Source organism: Phyllostomus discolor, chromosome 5 (genome assembly GCF_004126475.2).
Source record: "Phyllostomus discolor isolate MPI-MPIP mPhyDis1 chromosome 5, mPhyDis1.pri.v3, whole genome shotgun sequence".
Taxonomy (NCBI): Eukaryota; Metazoa; Chordata; class Mammalia; order Chiroptera; family Phyllostomidae; genus Phyllostomus; species Phyllostomus discolor.
The window spans coordinates 67,486,128-67,502,706 of NC_040907.2; the positions used below are offsets into that span (position 1 = coordinate 67,486,128).

Below are 16,579 nucleotides of genomic sequence, written 5' to 3' on the forward strand. Positions count from 1 at the left end.
CAGAAACAGGGATTTTATCAATATTAAGGCAAACTCTCACTGTTAGATAACTCAAAATCTGAAGGATTTCTCTTTATCCTATGATAAAATATTTGTCCTTTTTCACCCATTGGTTCTAATTCTCTGCCTTATGGGGAAATACTAAGTGGACAAATTCTTTTATAGACAAATGTTTAAGGAAGAATTTCTCTTTTCTCATCCTAGGATGAACACTATCAACTATCCAACAAAAACAATGATACTCTTTTCAACTGAGGGCCTTCTACTCTGAATACATTCTGTTTCTTTTAAAAAATGTGCTTATAAATTATATACCAAATTTTTGTGATTTTGATTTCTTAGGAGAGTCTTGTGTCATTTATGTAATTAAAAAAAGGAAAACTATTCACACAATTTGGATACACTTAAGTGTTCAGACGTTGCTATAATGTGCAGTTTATTTATGGACTCAACAGAGATATACTTATGCTGCCTATAGGACTACTGTTAGTTAATGTTTGCTGAATATTTGCTATATACGATTCCCGTTTCTAAAGCTCTTTACATATAACTTAATTACAATAATCCTGTGAGATAGATGCTTTTTCACTATTTAACAGATGAGGAAAATGAGGCACAGTTATTTTATTATTTGTATATATTTTAAGGCTTTTTAAACCTTTCCTACTCTCTTATAAACAGTTCGTATGCTCTTAAACACTTTCTACACTCTTAAACCTACGTAATTTTAACAACATATAAAATTCTATATGGGTACAGTATACCACAAAATCCCGCGATACACCTAAAAGTCCCTGATACAGTATTAGATATATTAAAAAAAAAAAACTCAAGATACAGTAAGCCACAATAAGTGAACTGTTATGTAGCGAGGGACGACTGTACCTTTTCCCCCATTCTTGCTCTTCCCCATCCCTACTGATAACCCTCCATGTAATCTATGATTCTGTTCCTGTTCTAGTTGTTTGCTTAGTTTGTTTTTGATTTTGGTTATTTGTTTATGTTTTTGGGGGGTTTTTAGATTTAATTGTTGATAATTTTGAGTTTGTTGTCATTTTACTGTTCACAGTTTTGATCTTTTTCTTGGATAAGCCCCTTTAACATTTCATATTATAAGGGCTTGGTGATGATGAACTCCTCTAACTTTACCTTGTCTTGGAGGCAGTTTATCTGCCCTTCCATTCTAAATTATAGCTTTGCTGGATAGAGTAATCTTGAATGTGGGTCTTTGATATTCATGACTTTGAATACTTCTTTCCAGCCCCTTTTTGCCTGCAAGATTTCTTTTGAGCAGTCAGCTGACAGTCTTGTGGGAACTCCTTTGTAGGTAGCTCTCTTCTCTCCTCTTGCTGCTTTTAAGATTCTTTACTTTTCTTTAATCTTGGGTAACTTAATTATGATGTATGTATCTTGGTGTGTTCTCTTGGAGTCCAACTTGTTTGGGACTCTCTGAGCTTCCTGGATTTATTTGTCTATTTCCTTCACCAGATTGGAGAAGTTCTCTTTCATTATTTGTTCAAATAAGTTTTCAGGTTCTTGCTTTTTCTCTTCTTCTGACACCTGTGATTCATATATTAGAATGTTTAAAGTGGTCCCTGAGGTCCCTAAGCTTCTCATTTTTTTGAGTTCTTATTTCTTCATTCTATTCCAGTTGAATATTTATTTCTTCCCTTTGTTCCAAATCATTGATTTGAGTCCTGGTTTCCTTCCCTTCAGTGTTGGTTCCCTGTATAATTTTCTTTATTTCGCTTTGTATAGCCTTCACTTCTTCCTTTATTTTGAGGCCATACTCAGTCATTTCTGTGAGCATCCTCACTACCAATGTTTTGAACTCTGTTTCTGAAAGGTTGGCCATCTCCTCATCACTTAGTTCTTTTTCTGGAGTTTTGATCTGTTCTTTCATTTGGGCCATATTGCTTTGTCTCAGCAAACTTTTTACATTGTAAGGGGTGGAGCCTTAGGTATTCCTCAGGGCAGGGCAGCCAACTTTGCCAAGTTGTGGTGTGGTATGTGGGGGGCAGGTTAGAAACAAAACAGTGTCAGTTGCTTGGCTCTTGCCCCACTTTCAGGAGGTATGCAGTTTCTCCCACCACCACAACCCCCATAGGTTTCTACAGCCAGAGGTTCTGACACTTTATTTTGTCCGTATTGAAACCCTGGGTTGTACGGTCTGTCTCACTCCCCAATTGTTCCTCCTGGTTTGTCTGCACATGAATGTGGGGCTGCCCAGTCAACCAGCTGCCACCTCATACCCCTGGTCTGCCAACCACCACCTTGCCATGCATCCTCTTCCCTTTGGCTGCACATTTCCACCTCTCCTACAAGTCTGGATAAATGTTTCTTCTTTAACTCCTTGATTGTCAGAATTCCCTACAGTTGGATTTTCTGGCAGTTCTGGGTTTTATTTTTTGTTTTGTTTTGCTTTTAAATTGGTTGTTTCCTTCTTTTGGTCACATGAGGAGGCAAAGCATCTCTACCTACACCTTCATCTTGACCTGAACCTCTCCCATTTGTAAAACCTAGGCATTCTTAACTGTAGGCCTGCTTTAACAAAAGACCATCGACTGAGTAACTTAAAAAACAGAAATTTATTTCTCAAAGTTTTGGAGGCTAGGGACTTTGAGATAAGGTGCCAGCATGGTCTGAGTTCCAGTGACAGACCTCTTTGTGGTTTGCAAATGGCATCTTCTCACTGTATTCTGCAGTGACAAAGAGAGACCACCCTCAATACCTAAAAACTTACCAAAAGGCTCACTTCCAAATACCATCACATTATAGCTTCAACATGTGAATTTTAGGGAATACAAACATTGTTCATAGCAATATGTTATGTAGTTCTTTTATGAGCCTGTGTGAAACCTTATCTACCTTATATATCAGTTATCTACAAGAATATGTCACTTACAAAATCAACTTTTGGTGCGGCACATTTGTAATTTGGAGAATTCATTTACAACAGAGACCTTTCTTGGTGAATCCCAGCTAATGACTGTTACTTTGCCTGTTTCCTGATGTGTAAAATGTGGGTCATGTCTGTCTCAAAAGGTTATTTGAAATACTAATATGCATACATATATTTGTGTCTGTATAATTATACTATCATATATTTAAGTATACATACGTCTATGGAGAGTCTAGTATAAGTATTTATAGGTTTTTAAATTGCAAAAGCAATGTAGCACAGCAGTTATTAAAGTAACTTTGGAATGGAACTGACTTACTAGATGTTTGACTTTGGGCAAGTTTCTTAACCTCTCTGTACCCTAGTTTTCTTTTATGTAAATGGGTGTATGTTTCTTATAGAGCTGTTTATGAGCATTAATGGGTTTATAAAGCACTTAGATCAGGACTTAAGGTTGTAAAGTAGTATATTAAAGATGAAATAGTATTATATTACATCAATATCTAGCATAGCACCTGTATTTTTGTAAATTAATGAACAAATTATGTTTAAATGTTTCTGAACTAGTGATATTTTTAAAGAAGCATAAAACTAAATATGAAACATATTCGTTAAAATCAATAAGTTACATCATCTCCTATTGCAGAGGAGTGAAGGAAACCCTGAAGTATAAAGGTTAAGTAATTTGCATTTTAGGCCATTTTCCATTGATTAGCAAGTTACTTAAAACCAAACTAGGTCTGGTATCCTAGTCTTCTAGCTTCCTTTTTTTTTTTTTTTTTTTAAATAAACAAAGGACCTAGTGGGGATAAAACACAAAATATTATGAACTTCAATGTGAAAATTTTTAGTTACATGATTGAATTATTAGACGTATCTCAACCATAATGGATTACCCAGAATAATTAGAGGGTTTTATTTGAAGTTTTTTGTTTTAAAATAGAAGCACCACAATATGCTTTATGAGAAGGCATGGATTTGAATTTTTGGTCTTCTTACATCCCTGCCACCATCAATGCCATATCAGTTAATTAATATCCTTGAAACAGTTTCCATTCTACTGAACACCCTCATAATAGAAAACAAAATGTGATGGCTTCTTATGTGTATGCTTAGGTTATCACTAATGCTACCATTATATTTGAAATACCGTTAGCTCCATTTCCAGAGAATTACTTCAATAGAATTTCTTTAATATTTGAATATGCATTGACTGTAACTAATGAGGTAATGAGTAGAGAGTTTCTTTTCATTGTCTACTATACTAGTCAAATTGATTTAATTTTAAAATAATAGTATTGCAAAAATGTTGGGTAGTGATCTAATTGTTTCACTTTCAATGTAGTCCTTTCTATAGTATACCTGGAAGATGGTCCTGCAAATCTACTTAAATATTTTCTTAGCTTGAATTTTTATATTATCTGGAAGCATAAGGAAATTACATTTAGGTGGCCTCAAGCTCATCTCCAACCCTATAATTCTTTATTTCTTTGAAAATATTAACTTCCAGTTTTAACCAGCAATTGGTCCTAGTAAGTAATTTTAACATCCTGTTTAATTTACAGATTGCCCAAGAACTCCAGACACTCCCAGTAGTGACCCTCGTTGTTCAACTAGCAATAATAGATTGATGGCCTTACAAAAACAATTGGATATAGAGCTTAAAGTAAAACAAGGTGCAGAGAACATGATACAGATGTATTCAAATGGATCATCAAAGGTAAGTACAATAAACATAAGTGCAGACAGTCAATCCCCATTATTCTCAGATTCCATAAGTGTAAACTCACCTACCCAATAGGATTTATTTGTAACCCAGACAACAGTACTCATGACACTTTCACAGTCATTAGTGGCCATATACAGAGGAGCAATAAATTTGAATTATCTGATACATATGTTCACAGCTGAGGATGAACAAGATGACACTCCACTTTCTTGCGTAATCACTTATACTGTAAACCAGTGATTTTTCAACCAATATGCTGCAAGAATTTTAAAAACTTGCAATACCTGACTATTTAGTCAAGGGCACTGACCTCCTTTCCCTTAGGTTGTCCAATAAAAAGACAACAGCCAACACAATAGCCATCTCATGTAAATGAATCAAATTTATACCTATTTTTTTTTTGTCAGATCAGCAAAAAAAAACAATAACTTTCGGTCTGCTGTGGAATTTTAGTAATTAATTTATATTTGCCATGAAATGAAAAGGCTGAAAAATTGCTGCTGTAAACAAGTATATTGTAGAACAGGTTGGGAAAAAATGGTTTTTAAAATAGATTATTTCTATTTAAACCCATCAAGAAAAATTTTGGCTGAATGAGTAAAGGATACACAGGAACTCTTCATATTTGCAAGTTTTCTAGAAATCTAAAATTGTTGTGAAAAAGTTCAGTTTAGAACATTTAGGTTCTAATGAGTTTTCCATCACTTATATACAGGTTTTTAGAAAAGAACAAATGAAGAGATAAGACATTCTAGAATTAGTGATTGTTTGACTTGACCTGTGGGTTCTTAGGGAATTTGGTATGAGCATTTAACTCCTAATTGAAAATCAGTGTTGTAGAGAACAATTGTTGCCAATGCAAACATGTCCTTGTTCTGCAGTATAGCATGGAAGAAAAAATGTTGGGAACCACTAAAACAGATTATCATAAAGGTTCTTTCTAATCTCAAGTTCTATAGTTGTATAATTTCCAAAAAGTCTTAGAAAGGTAGATTTACTATAAAATCCACCATTGGATTTTCATTTCAAATACTCATTTATTTCAAATATTATTGCCTCTACAAATCAGTGTTTCTTCTACATTTTAACAGAAATTTGTTAAGTAATTTTAGAATGAGAGTTTAAGTGTTCTTATTATTATTATTTCAGTTTAGGAAGAATTTGAAATTGGAGGTGAGGGGAGAATCTTTGTTTGGAGCCATGCACCATGCCTACCCACCCAAATGAAATTTGGGAAGATTCAGAAAAGAAAGAGTATATTATAAATAAGATTTTTTTAATCTTAATTATGAAAATTAGATTTTATGCTGTGTTTCAAAGAATTTTAAATTATTTTTAGAGAAATATATTCATTTATGATACATGATGTGATACTTGATAGCATATTATGTCACTAAGTTTGAACATTTATTATGGAGTGGTAGAATTGATTTTTCTGTGTTACTATTTTTAGTATTAATCTTTAGTGTCTCTTTAATCTTTATCAAACATTATTTTGGACTTCTTTTTAAGAGAAATATGTGAATGCACCATATTATGCAGATGTTTTAAAATTAAATTAACTCAGTTACCACCCTCTGGAGTAAGGCTTTTTAAATTTAGGGTTGATGAGTTAGATTGAGAGATTCATGAACTCTTTGAGTTTATAGGAGAAGTGAGTGTGGTGATGATAAATGAATGAATGAGAGAGCCATAGATTTCACCATATTCTCAAAGTGACTTGTAACACCACCCCCCTCCAAAATTGAGCGGCGTTGTGGACAAATTAAAACAAATATGTAACTTATGATAACCACAGTCCAAAATGAACAGGACTATGAGCAGCCTGCTAAAACAAATAGATAATGTCCAATAGCTTTTATTTTTATTTTTATATTTTTAAAGATTTTATTTATTTATTTTTAGAGGACAGGAGGGAGACAGAAAAACATCAGCATGCGAGAGGCAACATCCATCGGTTGCCTCTCGTGCACTCTCAACTGGGGATCCAGACTGCAACCCAGGCATGTGCTCTGTCTGGGAATTGAACCGATGACCCTTTGGTTCACAGGTCAGCACTCAGTGCACTGAGCCACACCAGCCAGGGCCAGTAGCTTTTACTTTTAATTAGAAGATTCATTTATTTGAGAATGGCTCAGGTCGAGGTCCAAAGCATATTAACAGCTGCTGTAGTTTCTGAGGTAAGCCTGCTAGTTATTTCTGTCCAGATTGGGTTTTTTATCTTTAAACCTCCCAAGGAGTCATAGTATATCCTTGTGAGATTAAGGATGATTGTAAATTGAAGTTATATGGAATGTTAATTTATTCATTAAGGCCTGCCAGTATGATAGCAGTTATGGTGGATTATGAATTATTAAAGATAGTGCTTTACACATAGTAGGTACTCTAGATATATATACCCTGCTTTCAAAAGTCATACTATCTGAAAAGAAGATATCACATATAAATAATTACATTATATAATAGTGGTATGTACAAGTTACTTTAGAAGCATAGTAGAGTCACTTAGCTGCCTGAAGAAATCATGAAATTCTTAGTATAAAATTTTAAGTATGATTTGGAGTTTAAGAAGGAATTGCTTTGTAGGACTGGTGAGCTGGGTGAACCCAGTATACAAGGTCTGTCCAGGAAGTATCCAGCCATACAATATGAAAAATTGAGGCATTTATTGAAGAAGATACAGGACACAAGAAACATTCTCTTCAAATATTCACTTTGGCACCTCACACAGTTCTCCCAATTGCCATCAGATGCCCTGTCCTATTTTCCTTAATCTCATCGGTGGTCTAAAATCTCTTCTCTTTCAAAGGTGATTTTAGTTTTGGGAAAATCCAGAAGTTGCAGGGCATCAGATCTGGGCTGTAGGGGCCACCTGGGTGATTTGATGTTTCACCAAAAAACTCTGCATGAGAGTGATCCACGAGCAGGTGCACTGTCGTGATGAAGCTGCCAATTACCAGTTGCCCATAGCTGTGGCCACTTTCACTGTATGCATCTCTCAGCCTGGAATAGCATACTCGTGATGGACAATACCTTCCCAATCAAAAAACACTTAACATGGTCTTAATCTTGCTGTAACTTTGCCACACGTTCTTCAGGCGTGGAGAACCGGGCAATTTCTATTGGGATAACTGAGCCTTTGTTTCTAGATCATAGCCATGGATCCATGAGTCATCTCTATTTATAACCTTCTTAAAGAAATCCCATTCATTGGTAGCAGTTTGAATCAAGTCATTAGCAACTGCAGCATGATGTTTCTTCTGCTCTGGTAGCAAAAGCAGTGGAATGAATTTTGCCACCACACATTTCATGCCAAGATCCTGTGTCAAAATCTTGGATACAGTAGTTTTTGAAATCCCCAGATTAGCTTGTAGTTTTCGCACTGTCAGTTGTGATCTTTGCTAATTACAGCTCTTACACGATCAGCCTTCTTAGTTGTTCTCCTTGTTGTAGGCCTTCCAGAACATGGAATCACTTTAAAGAGATTCTCGACCATCTTTAAAGCCTTTGTGCCACACTTTTCTTTGCACTGCATTCATTGCATTGTCCCTGAAAGTCTTCTAAATCATCCAAATAGTTTCTGCAGAGAAATGTTAAAGCTTAATGCAAAATTTGATGCAGATTCCTTGCTCTGTCATTTGGAATGTGATGGCCACACTGTACACATACTCACTCAATGGTGTCTACTGCCACCACTGACTAGTACAGTGAAGTCCTCATTGTTCATGCATGCATATTCCAGTCCACTCTCCTTGGCCACCAAGTTACATCTATGACACGTAAACCATTCTTGATCTATTAACAATGGCTGGACATTTTCTGGACAGATCTTGTATATAGAGTAAGGAACCGTGGAGTCCCATGGGTTGTTCTAAAAAATGGAAGTGGTTTAGTATGACTATAACAGAGGACCTTGGCTTATTTCTTATCCAACATATCTGAGGGTGCATAGAATGTACTTGTAATAGTTAACAATCATCAATTCTACCATTTTCAATGAGAGGCTATGCTCTTATGGGAGAACAAATCTGAATCTCCAGAAAGGAACATCTTATTTGAGAAAAGTCCTCTAGGTCATTTCAGTGGGACTTTTTAGTTCATTCTTTACTGGTAGAGCTCTCAGTGAGTAAGGTATAATGAGAGGTATGGCATATTTGAAAGGCAAACCAGATTATAAAGTACTTTGGGCAAAATTAAGCAGTTGAGATTTTATCTTACAAGATATGTGGAACTGTTGAAAGACTTTTAGCAGAGAAAATACATGATCAGATTTAAAGTTTACAAAGTTCACATCCTTCTTCAGACTGGGAGAATTAATTAGAGAAGATCAAGCATACAAGCAGCAAGTTTAAGTAGGCTTTTGTAGTAGTCCAGGTTAAACAGGCTTCATCCCTCTTGTAACAGCAATTAAAGCAAAGAAGACAGAGTCAAAACTCTTTAGATTAAATAAACATATGGTACCTGGATAAGAGGAAGAAGTCAGAGTCAAGAATAATTCTTAGATTAGTTATGTGGACAGACTGGTAAATGGTTATGCTCTTCAGAATAATAGGTAATATACCAGAGCATATGTAGAGACATGGATGATTAATTGTTTGACAGTAAACAGATATCTTCTGAACTCTGGTTACTGAATTCTATATAACAAAATTATTACCCCAGTATATATTGTACCCAGAGTTGTTCTTTTGAGAGCTAAGTCACATATTATTACAATCCTGTTCAAAACTCTCCAGTGGATTTCTAGTATGCTTGGGACAAAATCCAGAGTCCTTACTGTGACTCTGAAGTTCATACATGATTTATTTACCTTTTGCTATACCTTCTGATCTTTTCTTCTAGAACACTTTCATTCTTTCTCCTTATACACTAGCTATATTGGTTTTTTTGAATACCTTAAACATACCAAGCCTGCTCTTACCTCAGTGTTTGTGTCTGTGTCTCTGCCTGTGCCTATGTTATCTTTTTCCTCAAGAATTTTCATGGCTTCCTCTCACTTCAGTATGGTCTCCGCCTAGATGCTACCTCTTTAGCTAGCTCTGTACAACAGTCCTACTCAAAAGAGCAACCCCTGTCTCTCCTTATACCTTTCACTGTATATTACCACTACCTAAAGTTATAATTTATTCCATCTATTTCTTTATCATCTGTTAACAGACTGTGAATTTCATGTCTCCAAGTAGCACCATTTGTTTTCAGAAAAATCTCTGAGGGCTTGATAAAGGCATATTGAAGAGATGTTTCCCATTCATATATTCAGATGGCAGACCAAGTTGTTTACCAAAATTTGGGGGGTCTTTCTAGCCTCTATCATTTTTTTTTAATGTTTCCAAGTCTTTTCATACTTGCTTCTCACTTGAAAATACCTGACCATCTGTCCAGGCCTCCCTCTCTTCAACCTTTTAATCTTCACATATCCCAGTCTTATCTGTATTAGTTAGCAGCCCATAAAACCTTTCTGATTTCCTTCAGATAACATTGATCCTAGCTTCCTTTGAAGTGTTCTTTGGCTACTTCCAACATTCTGATGCATATAATAATCATGTGTATCTATCATATCAAACTTTAAGTTTTATAGGGTTGCATTGTAAGTGATTCATCTAATTATTAAATTAATTATTAAGCTGATGAACTATTTTCACTGGATGTGACCACATCTGTAAATACGTGATGGAGAAATATAGTGTTGGTTTATTTATTTACTTCTGAAAGCTGTGTGTGTGGTGTAGTTTATAACTTATAAAACAAAAACAGTTTTTCGGATTCTCACCTGAGGATATATTTATTGATTTTAGAGAGAAAGGGAGGAAGAGGGAGGGAGAGAGAAAGAGAGACAGACAGACAAAGGGAGGAAGAGAAACATCTATGTGAGAGAGGAACCTTGATCATTGCCTGCTATACATGCCCCAACCAGAGACTGAACCTGCAACCTAGGTATGTGCCCTGATCAGGGATCAACTACAACCTTTCGGTGCCAAGACAACAGTCCAATCAACTGAGCCACCTGGCCAGGGCAAAAATACCCTTTTATAAAATAAAAAATATTTTATTACCTGAAAACATAAAATTTGTTCATTTCATTTATAATTGTAAAATATTATACATTCAGAAGAAACTATCAGACATTGTAGAATGTTAATTAACATTAGGTAACTACCTTATTAGGTTGAACCATGTGAAATTGCTCCTCAGAATCCACCAGATACTGGCATTTTCGTATGGTACAACCTACTGTATGTAGAGAAACCCCAGTATTTTTCTAGTACATAAATGAGGTCATGTACTTTGGATCTACCTTATCTCTTATCTTGAACATATTAGGTGCTCAATAAAAAAATAAAGTGAATGCCTGAAAGCATAAGACCGACATGTCGTAACTATAAATTGCTTCTGACAGGTAATATCCAATGTCAGTTTTAAACGTCTTCATCATACTTTGACATTTGTGCAGATCTTCAGAAATCTGTATGGGAAAATTCACTTACTTTTAAAATGAAATACATATGCTTTCCTTGTATTGAAATTGCATTGAAATAGTTAAGAAAGGAGTATTTCCAAAAGAGTAAGTGACAGGACTAGTGTCATTTCACATAGTGATAAAATAATAAGAGGAGCTTAGTTGGAAAGTATAGTATTATATAAATAACTTACTTAATATTCATACTTTTACCTTAGAACTTCATTAAAATAAGATAATCATGATTTTTATTGCAGTAAGAGAAAACATTTTAATGCCAGTCATACGATAGGCGATATAATTTTAGTTTTATCTAATGCATACCAAAGCTCTATATTTTAGAGTGGAATTCCATTTATATATTCAAGAAATCTAAAGTTTGTAGAAGATACATCACTAATTTAAATTTACAAAGATAATAAGATTTGGGCCTAACTCTATCTGGTTGCAAAACATATATGTCCTATTAAATTAGGAGCTTTGAATTAGGAGATTTAATCTGATCTGGTTTCAGTGAAAAGTAACTTTAAATCCCCAGGTTTTCTGATGTTTCTAAACCTCAATAGGAGGAAAAATTAAAGAGAAAGATATTTCCACCTTAAATTTGGGATGTGAATAGGTGTATTCATAAAACCATGTATAAGCATATATAAGTCACAATGGAAAACACCAAATTCAAGGTACTGTAGTATTCTTACTGGCAAAGCAGAAGTAATAAATACCGTGTGTGTGTGTGTGTGTGTGTGTGTGTATACACTTCGTCATGGTGTAAATTAATATTTAAGAGACTTAGTAAACTACTTGAGTTTATTTCCTTGGTGTGAAATCTAAATACTTTAATAAAGAACAAAATCGGCCTAGAAGTCCTTTCTTAAATGACTGACCTTGAGAGCAGGAAAGAAACAGACAACAAATTTATAAATTTGCAAACTGCTTTTTTCTCCACTGTATATCAGTCTAACATAGTACACCTCAGCTTACTTTCTTTTTTTTTTCATTATATAATAGCAATATTGTCTCTCCCACAATATACATCTCCGTCCTGCATTTTATTCAGTGTCAGAGTATACTGTGTGTGTTTAATTTATTGAAGTAAGGCTGTGTATCTGATGCTTGTCTCTTTGCTTCCAGCCTTGAGTCTCCTGGAAAATATAGATTGTATGTTATTTTATTTCCAAATTAATACTGACATCCTTAGTAGTGATAAAAGTAGAGATGCTTAAATAATATTAAAAAATTGGTCTTTCTTGTGAAATAAGTGCTTCCTAACTTAGGCCCACTTTTATTTACCATTTGTGTGCGTGTGTGTATTGAAGCCTACCAGACAGATTTTGACAACTAATGTAACAGATAGCATTAACTTCTATCACTTGTTTCATATGGAACTTCTGAAGAAAATTTCTCTCTATTAGCTGTCTTTGGTTGCTCTAACAAACTACTACAAATTTAGTAGCTTAAAACAACACTAATTTATTGTATTACAACCTTGTCATTGAGAATTCTGAAATGGATCTCACCGAGCTAAAATCAAGGTGTTGATAGAGCTGTGTTCCTTCTGGAAGATGTAGCAGAGAATTCATTCCCTTGTTCTTTCCAACCTCTAGAGTCTGGCCTTCTTCATCTGGCTTGGAAGCCAACAACAGTGGTTTTCATTTCTTCTCATTTTTCCCTTCATTTGTCATCCTCTTGCACCTTTAAGGACCCTTGAGATTACATTGGGCTCACCTCGGTAATCCAAAATAATCACTTATGTTTTGAGGTTGGGTGATTAGTAACCTAATCTTCATTCCCATTTTGACATGTAAGATAACATATTCTGAAGGTTTCAGGATATGGACATCTATGGGTGGGTTATTATTTTATCTACCACACTTCTAAAATGGTAAGTGTTTTTGTGACTCTCTGTCAAGAATATTCACTGTTACTGAGGGACAGTAGTAATCTGTTTCACTTAATTCAGGACCTTTCTTGAAGTATTAATAGATGACAAGTTTATTTATTCACTATAACTTCCACCATAGCTTTACAGAGAAGGTCCCATTTTTTGACATTCAAGAGTTTCTAGGTACCTTTCTCAATATTACCAGTGTCAAAAAAAAGCTATGTCCTGTTCCTTTATCAGAATTTAAAGGAACACAAGTACTGTGTATAATTAGCTATTTTTTAAATGTGCCAACACATGTGAAGCTCCATGAAAATTTAAGGTAATGGGAGAGGAAGAGATTTTCTAAAAATTTCAGGCTTAGTGACTGAGACATCCGTCACATACAGCACTGCTAAATATGAGTGTTATTGACAATGTTATAGGAAAATTATTTGTATTCTTTGTAAAGCAAAGAAAGTTACAAATGTGAATTTGGATTTTTTTAAATAGTAATAAGACTTACTTGTTTTCTCTCAAATTGTCTTAAATAATGGAGTTGTTTTTCTCTTTTGTCACCCTATCTGCTTGATGGCTTTTTAAAATAAATGTATCTACGTGTGTGTGTATCTACGTAAGTGTAGATAGATAGATAGTAGTGTTCACAGTGTTCTTGTAACTCTTGTTTTTCCCTTGCTGATATAATTTGATCTTAGTTAGAAGATATGAAAATGCTTTGTCTCTTTATCTGCTTACCTTTTCAAACTTATTTTTAATAGGATCGGAAACTTCATGGCACAGCTCAGCAACTGCTCCAGGACAGCAAAACAAAAATAGAAGTGATACGAATGCAGATTCTTCAGGCAGTCCAGACCAATGAATTGGCTTTTGACAATGGTGATTAAAGAGAGATAAGTTGTCATTCTTATGGGCAGTATGGTATGAAGTAAATTTTATGTAAGAAAGATGCAGTGGTTTAAAATTGAAGAGGAGGCAGCAGGTGGCATTATACTTTTTTTTCTTGAGTTTTTAATCAGAGTTTTGTTCTAAAAGTCTCTATATCTCAACATTGTTACCTATTAAGTACTCTGTTTTAAGGACTAACTTCTAATGTTGTAAGGCTTCATTTTTTTAGAAGTTTTAATTACTAATACTAAAAACTGATGTAAATGATTCAATTAATTTTTTTTTTCCTCTTCTAGCAAAACCTGTCATAAGTCCTCTTGAACTTCGGATGGAAGAATTAAGGCATCATTTTAGGATAGAGTTTGCAGTAGCAGAAGGTGCAAAGAATGTAATGAAATTACTTGGCTCAGGAAAAGTAACAGACAGAAAAGCACTTTCAGAAGTAATTTTAAATAAAAGTTTTAACTTAATAAATACATTACTCAAAGAATGTAGTTCTTTAAGTGACAACAATTGTCTTTTCTCTATTCAAGGCTCAAGCAAGATTTAATGAATCAAGTCAGAAGTTGGACCTTTTAAAGTATTCATTAGAACAAAGATTAAATGAACTTCCCAAGAATCATCCCAAAAGCAGTATCATCATTGAGGAGCTTTCACTAGTTGCATCACCAACACTAAGTCCACGTCAAAGTATGATATCTACACAAAATCAATATAGTACACTCTCCAAACCAGCAGCACTAACAGGTATGTAGCACATACATTCTGATTATTTTTGTTGTTTTTTTGGCTATGTCTGTCCTTGTTTAATAAATAAATTAAAACTGCACACATATTTTTAACAATATTGTGGTAAGATACATATAACAAATTAATTATTTTAAACATTTAAAAAATACAATTCAGAGGTAGCTAGTATATTTCTAATGTTATAACTATCACCACTGTCTAGTTAAAGAGCATTTTCATTATCCCAGAAGGAAATTCCATACCTATTACATAGTCACTTCGCAATCCCCTTTCCCCTCAGCTTCTGGTGACCACTATTGGCTTTTGTCTATATACGTTTGTCTGTTCTAGATATTTCCTTTAAACAAAATTATGTATCATCCATGGCTTTCTGCATCTGGCTTCTTGCATCCAGTGTACTGTTTTCAAGGTTTTTGTTCTTGTAGCATGTATCAGAACTTCATTCTTGTTTATGGCTAAATAATATACCATTGTGTGGGTATGTACCAGATTTTGTTTATTCATTCATCAAATGATGAATGTTTAGTTTGTTTTCACCTTTCGACTATGGTGAACCAGGGGCAAACACTAGCCATATTTTGTGGGGGGCGGGCAACAAAAGGGCTTACTTCTGTTATTTTGTTACTTGTTTTCTACAAGTCTTAATTATTTTTTTCTGAATTCCTTTCATACTGCTTTCCTTTCTTTTTGAATTTTTCCACCTTACCTTTTAAACTCCCTTCTTGTTTCCTTTTCTGTATATTTTTAGGTATTTAAGTTATTTTCTTGGTGTTTATCCTGGTGCTTACAACCATCATCCTAAATTTATAACAGTCTTGTTTGGATTGATACCAATTTATTTTCAGTAGCCTACAAAAATCCTAATCTTATACAGCTATTTTTCCCTGTCTTTATACATCTTTATGCATTGTGTGTCCATTAGCAGAGGTTATAATTATTCTATTATGCGTTTGTCCTTTAAGTCATAAAAGGAACAAAAAGAGTTAACAAACCAAAAATATAGTATTACTGGCTTTTATATTTACCTATGAAGTTAATTTTACTGGTGTTATTTTTATCCGATGTTAAATTACTATCTAGTGTCCTCTCATTTTAATCTGAATGACTTCACATTTCTTCTAGGCAGTCTACTTGGGACACACTCCCTTGACTTTTGTGTATTTGAGAGTTTCTTAATTTCTGAAGGATAGTTTTACCATATGTATAATGCTTAGATGACAAGTTTTTATTTTATTCTTTCAGCGCTTTAAAAATGTCATCCCAGTTCCTTCTGGCCTTTATGCTTTCTGGTGAAAAATAGGCTTTTAATCTTACTGAGAATTTCTTGTAAGTGATGAGTTGCTTCTCTTTTGCTGCTTTCAGGACTCCCCATTGTCTTTGTTTTTACACTGTTCGATTATATTTCTCATAATGATCATCTCTTTTGAGTTTATCCTGCTTAGATTCTTTCAATTTCTTCATGTGTAATCCATTTCTTTCATCAGATTTGGGAAGTTTCCAGCCATGATTTCATCACATACTCCTTCCGCTACATTCTCTTCTCTCCTGAGACTCCCATAATGTGTATGTTTGTATTCTTGATGTTATCCCAGAGGTTGCTTGGTCTCTGTTTCCCTATATTGTTTATTTAAAATTTTTTGACAACAAATGTTTATTGATGTACTGACATTTTAGGAGACCAGAGTTCAGAAGTAAACACAAAAACAAGTATCAGCTTTCATAGATATCAGAAATTATAAGCGTGAAGCAAGCAAACATCAGGAGTCAGAGTCTTCTCACCACCAAATTTCCATGAGCCCAGTTCACACACATGAATCATGTCTCTGCTTTGAACCACCAAGTTCTCTCCTAAATACCCAGCTTTAGTAGAGCACCCCCCGCCCCCCAAAAAAAAACTCTCATAAAGGCTCTTAATCAAACCAGGTGACAAATAGGAAATAGGTTAGGCCAATTGCAAACCATTTTTAATTCCAT

The 16,579-nt window shown here is 34.4% G+C and overlaps 1 protein-coding gene across 2 annotated transcripts in view; it reads left to right on the forward strand.

Moving 5' to 3' along the window:
* Nucleotides 1-16,579, forward strand: part of PKN2 (protein kinase N2) — a 115,824-nt gene that overhangs the window by 49,468 nt on the left and 49,777 nt on the right. For both annotated transcript variants that reach the window (XM_028514208.2, XM_028514209.2), the window contains exons 3-6: nucleotides 4,468-4,622; nucleotides 13,729-13,846; nucleotides 14,152-14,297; nucleotides 14,389-14,602. In XM_028514208.2, coding sequence (XP_028370009.1) covers nucleotides 4,468-4,622; nucleotides 13,729-13,846; nucleotides 14,152-14,297; nucleotides 14,389-14,602 — 633 coding nt within the window. The remainder of the gene's footprint in view (nucleotides 1-4,467; nucleotides 4,623-13,728; nucleotides 13,847-14,151; nucleotides 14,298-14,388; nucleotides 14,603-16,579) is intronic.